This window comes from Coffea arabica, chromosome 9c (assembly GCF_036785885.1).
Source record: "Coffea arabica cultivar ET-39 chromosome 9c, Coffea Arabica ET-39 HiFi, whole genome shotgun sequence".
Lineage (NCBI taxonomy): Eukaryota > Viridiplantae > Streptophyta > Magnoliopsida > Gentianales > Rubiaceae > Coffea > Coffea arabica.
The window spans coordinates 33,054,091-33,060,090 of NC_092326.1; the positions used below are offsets into that span (position 1 = coordinate 33,054,091).

At 33.5% G+C, this 6,000-nt stretch overlaps 1 protein-coding gene across 1 annotated transcript; it reads left to right on the plus strand.

Moving 5' to 3' along the window:
- The first annotated feature begins 2,852 nt into the window (after positions 1-2,852).
- On the plus strand, positions 2,853-3,668 carry LOC113708250 (uncharacterized). Its single transcript, XM_027230712.2, has one exon. It carries the CDS (start codon positions 2,853-2,855, stop codon positions 3,666-3,668), a length of 816 nt encoding a protein of 271 aa, XP_027086513.2.
- The last annotated feature ends 2,332 nt before the right edge of the window (positions 3,669-6,000 follow it).

The window sequence follows — 6,000 nt, forward strand, 5'->3', positions numbered from 1 at the left end:
AAAAGGAGAAATATCACCTCAAAGATGTTAAACAGTATATATTTGTGTTTAGTGGTTGTTCAGCAATAGGCACTTGTATTTTTTTGCAATAATTCAAATATTAGCCATAAGAAATTGAAACAAGTTTGTGAGTTAGAAACTTACCTCAGAATTTACTTGAAGAAATGCGAGCAGAATTTCGACAAAATCTTGTGTTTCACTTTTGTTCAAGATAGAGCCTCCGTTTTCACATTTTGCTCAAAAGTAGAACTTTCGTGCTGATAACGTGTTATAAAACTAATAAACTACTATAATATAAATAGAGATATTAGAGGAAAAGTAGAGCAATGGAGAATGATATTCTTGTATTCCAACAAATACCAAAGTCCTTCCAAAAGGTGTCAATGTACCTTTATATATAGGTACTACAAGATCAAAGGTACATAAATCCTATTAAACACCCACTACTACAATAATATGAAAAAACTTATGAAACGGTTTCTCCACTACATGAATAGATTTATGAATTGTAACTTCTATACATAATGTAGCCATAAATCATGAATTAATCTCCTTGGGAATACAAAGGGACATCCACATTTTTGTTATTTCATAACACTCCCTCTTGGATGTCCATTACACAAAGAATATGCCTCGTTAAAACCTTACTAGGAAAAAACCCAGTGGGACCAAAAACCCTAGTGAAGGAAAAAGAGTACACTATTCTTGTGTATTAATTTCTCCCCCTGATGCAAATATCATTTGAGATCTTTTAATCGTTGCATTCCAATACTCTTCACCAATTTCTCAAATGTCGCAGTTGGTAATGCCTTGGTAAATAAATCGGCCAGATTATTATCTGATCGGATTTGTTGCACATCAATTTCACTATTCTTTTGCAAATCATGAGTAAAAAAGAATTTTGGTGAAATATGTTTCGTCCTATCTCCTTTAATGTATCCTCCTTTCAATTGAGTTATACAAGCTGCATTATCTTCATATAATATAGTTGGAAGATTTTCTTTTCCGGAGGATAACCCACAATTCTTCCGGATATAGTGGGTCATTGATCTTAACCAAACACATTCTCGACTGGCTTCATGAATTGCTATTATTTCAGCATGATTCGATGAAGTGGCGGCTAGTGATTGCTTTGTAGATCGCCAAGAAATGGTTGTGCCTCCATATGTAAATAAATAACCAGTCTGAGACCTTGCTTTATGCGGGTCGGATAAATATCCAGCATCAGCATAACCAACCAATTCAGGTTTGGATTTATTTGAATAAAATAAACCAAGATCTATTGTTCCTTGGAGATAGCGAAAAATATGTTTAATACCATTCCAATGTCGTCTTGTGGGCGAGAAACTAAATCTTGCTAATAAATTTACTGCAAATAATATATCAGGTCTTGTACAATTAGCAAGATACATTAGTGCACCAATTGCACTAAGATATGGTACTTCAGGACCAAGTATCTCTTCATTTTCTTCTCGTGGTCTAAAAGGATCCTTATTAGGATCTAATGATCTGACAACCATTGGGGTACTCAATGTATGTGCTTTGTCTATATAAAATCGCTTTAATACCTTCCGGGTATAAGCAGTTTGATGGACAAAAATGTCACCTTTCAAATGCTCAATTTGTAAACCAAGGCAGAATTTTGTCTTTCCAAAATCTTTGATCTCAAATTCTTTCTTCAAATATTCAACACTATTTTGAATCTCTTCAGGAGTTTCAATTAAATTTAGATCATCAACATATACCGCAATTATCACAAAATTTGATCCATTTTTCTTAATAAAAACACATGGACATATTGGATCATTGGTATAACCTTCTTTTGTCAGACATTCATTGAGACGGTTATACCACATACGTCCAGATTGATTGATCCCATACAGAGACCTTTGTAATTTAATAGAATAAATATTTTTAGAAGTTGATTTGCATGCTTCAGGCATGTTGAATCCTTCGGGGATTCTCATATAAATATCATTTTCAAGATTTTCATATAAATATGCAGTAACGACGTCCATTAGACGCATATCTAATTTTTCATGTACTGCAAAACTCACAAGATATCTAAATGTAATAGCATCCACTACAGATGAATACGTTTCATCATAATCAAATCCAGACCTTTGTAAGAATTATTGGGCTACAAGTCTTGCTTTATACCTCACAATTTCTTTTTCTCACAAATACCCATTTATATTTTATTGGCTTTACACCTTCAGGTGTTTGGACTACAGGTCCAAAAACTTTTCTTGTACCCAGTGAGTCCAATTCAGATTGGATCGCATCTTTCCACTTTGGCCAATCATTTATACACCGACATTCATCAACCGATCTAGATTCATGATCCTCATCAACTTCTATAATATCAAGTGCTACATTTTATTAGGCTCCAATTAATTTTTATTTTTTTTTTATGATTTCATTCTCTTCAGAAATTGGCTCTTCAGGAGCAACCTCTTCAAGAGGTTGAATTTTGTCATGACATTTAATTTTCGGAGATATTTGAAATCAATTTATACCTTATTTAGGTAGACCGGTCTTAAATTTATTTGTAGCACTTGCGCATGTCCTTCAGGGACATCAATTTTAATCAAGGTATTTTCTGCAGGAATAGTTGATTTAATAACTCTTCTGGAGTCGATATATATCTGACAACTGGTTTGTAATTTTCTGCAAATGAATAATTTCTTGAACTTCCAGTTCACGTTATTTTGTATGAGGTAAATTTCTAAGTCAAAATCTTATTTCAATTTCTTATGGCTAATCTTACAAAACAAGAGTTTGTACCTCTTGATATTTCTGGAAAAAATTATTTATCATGGGTATTGGATGTTGAAATCCATCTTGAGGCAATGGGTCTTGGTAATACTATTGTGGAAAAAAATGAATCCTCAAACCAAGACCGTGCCAAAGCTATGATTTTTCTTCGTCATCATTTAGATGAAGGATTAAAATCAGAATATCTTACTGTTAAAGATCCTCTTGTCCTTTGGCGAGATTTGAAAGAAAGATTCGACCACCTGAAGTTGGTCGTTCTTCCAAAAACCCGATATGATTGGCTTCACTTACGGCTGCAAGATTTTAAATCTGTCAACGAATATAATTCAGCCATGTTCAGAATCACTTCTCAATTATCATTATGTGGCGAAAAAGTCACTGATGAAGATATGTTAGAAAAAATATTTTCTACTTTTCATGTCTCTAACATGCTCCTGCAGCAGCAATATCGAGAGAAGGGGTTTAAAAAATATTCTGAACTTATTGCATGTCTTCTCTTGGCTGAACAAAACAATGAATTGTTGCTGAAAAATCATGAGTCCCGACCAACTGGTGCAAGTCCATTCCCTGAAGCGAATGCGACCCAATTTCAAAATTCTGGTCGAGGTCGTGGACGTGGCCGTAGAGGTGGCCGTGGAGGAGGCCGCGGACGTGGCCGTGGCCGTGGACGTGATCGTAGTAAATGTGTGCCCCGTGAAAATTTTAACCGGGGCAAGCAACAAAATGTTTCCCAAAAGAGGGAAAATAACTACGATCAGAAAAATGGAGAAAAGAAAGTTTATGAAGAAAAATGCTACCGGTGTGGTATGGAAGGTCATTGGTCTCGTACCTGTCGTACGGCCGAACATCTTGTTGACCTCTATCAAGCATCATTGAAAAATATTTTTTAAGTTAAATGGATGTATATGGATAAGATGGATAATCCATTTAAATCCACTAACATAATTGGATTTAAATGGTTATCCATTTAAAACCATTGAATTTATATGGATCATCCAAATCCATTTAAGGTTGGTTTATATGGATGGATTAGTGGATATGAATCCATTTTGCCACTTCTAGTCTGTACGGCAGCTATAATTTTGTATCACTCCCATGTCAGAGCTACATTTGACAGCCTTTTCTTTTTTTGACATATATTCTGAGAAATTAGCCTTCAAATGGTGATAATGGTAGCTCTGACAAGAAGTTTGGCTTGATTTTATTGAAATATTATTGGAGAAATTTTTTTTTATTAAGCTTTCAGAATTTTTTTTTGAGCTAAGCTTTCAGAAATTTGTGGTTATTAAGCTTTTTAACTAAGGAATGGGATGAACTTTCGAGTCCATTTGGTTTGTGAGATGGTGAAGGATAGGGTTAACCATTGCATACTCACCCAATTTGGTTTGTGAGATGGTCAAGGATAGCGCTAACAATTGTATACTCATCCAATTTATTTTGTTAGTGTTAGCTTTAATAAATGGGATTAGTTATCATCCTTTAATCACAATAATCTTATGATTCGTGGTGCAATCAAATTGAGCTCAAATAATCTACTTGCAAGTTTGCTTGGTCATGGTTTGAGCTCAAACTCGAGCTTGTGCTGATTGAGTTTTAACTAAATTTGAGCAACTTGAACATATTAACAAATCTAGTTCAAGCATACATGTGTCTGGTCTGAAAGTTGATCTTTTTATTTTATATATTTATTATTGTAAATTTATTGTATCCCTTATTTTAGAAAATTTAAAACAAAAGTACTGAAACTTAATTAAGCTAATTGAGCTCAATTAGGGTCAATTAAGTTACTTCATTCGATCTTGAACTCCAGCTCTTTTTAGTTCAATAAAATATACTCATAAAGTGGTGCAGTTAGAAGAAATATTCAGTATCAGTAGGGGCACAACTAAAATAAAGTTCTTTTTAGTTCAATAAATAGTACTCATAAAGGTTAATTTCACTTTGCACCCCTTGTATTCTAATTTTGGTAAACTTTAAAATGGAATACTTTAATCTCTATAATATAAAGTTTGTCCCACTTAAGCAAAACATAGTGAGACAGCTTTTGCACTCAAGTGGATTATGCTTCAAGAATTAAAGTAGACAGATTTTATATTTCATAAAGTACATTACCATTGCCCTCTACCTGTCACCTCTTAGATGAACTTTCTCTAAGGATTAAGGCAGATTTTTCTTTCTCTAATTTCATAAGGATTAAGGTATTTTTCTTCATATACTTCATAAGGATTAAGGTATATTTTTCTTTCGCTAACTTGACGATGACAATGCTTGCTGTCACATTTATGAAATACACAAAATCCCCATTCCACTACAAATACTTAAAATAAGGTGTCACAAAAATAAATCTTGATAAATTGATTATCATTAAGGGGTCTTTCATAGAAACCAAAGAAGGTAAATATTTATATCTCCCGATAACTCTCAGAATATATATTAATATATGTGATATTACTAGTATTCTTTAAATAAAATAAAAAAAAAGCAAGATCACATATGCTCTAAGTTTGAGAGTTGCAAACAACATCTCTTACTGATTGATTTTATGCTTATATAATTAGACTAACTAATTAACCTCCCAACTTAGTGATTTTTTAACATTTGAGGTATTAGTATGTTTTAACATTTGATTTTGTAATTACAGCGTGCATGATGTGCTAGTATGATTTTAAATAAAATGCAAGCATACAATATTAGTTACTCCATATAATAGCAACAAGATTCAGTTCCATGAAACATGCTAACACTAGGTGAACCACCAGGAGCCTTTAATATTCAACCAACACTAGCTAGGTATATTTAGTGCAACATAGATTTCGGCTAGTCAAGCACGTGATTGAAGAATTATGGGTTTCACTTGTCTGATCCTATTAGTATTGCTAGGATGAGTGCAACACCATAGTAAAATTAAGCTTCAAAATTAAGTAAATGGATGGAGCATGAGAACTATATGAATGTGGTGGAGGCTTCAGTATAAGAGAACTATATGGTGTCTAGGTGACTAGGACTAACCCGCATTTCAGCCTGCTTTTATTCCTGACACTTCTTAGAAAAACGACCATTTTAGTTCTTTATATTTGGTATGTTGGATGATTTGGTCATTTATGTATCACCGCCCACTAGTTTAATCGTTACTTTTAAAAAAATAAAGTTAATATTGGGAGGTCCATTCAGCCCGGCAGACCGATGATGATATTGCTCACGTGCACAGCATGAGTACCATTA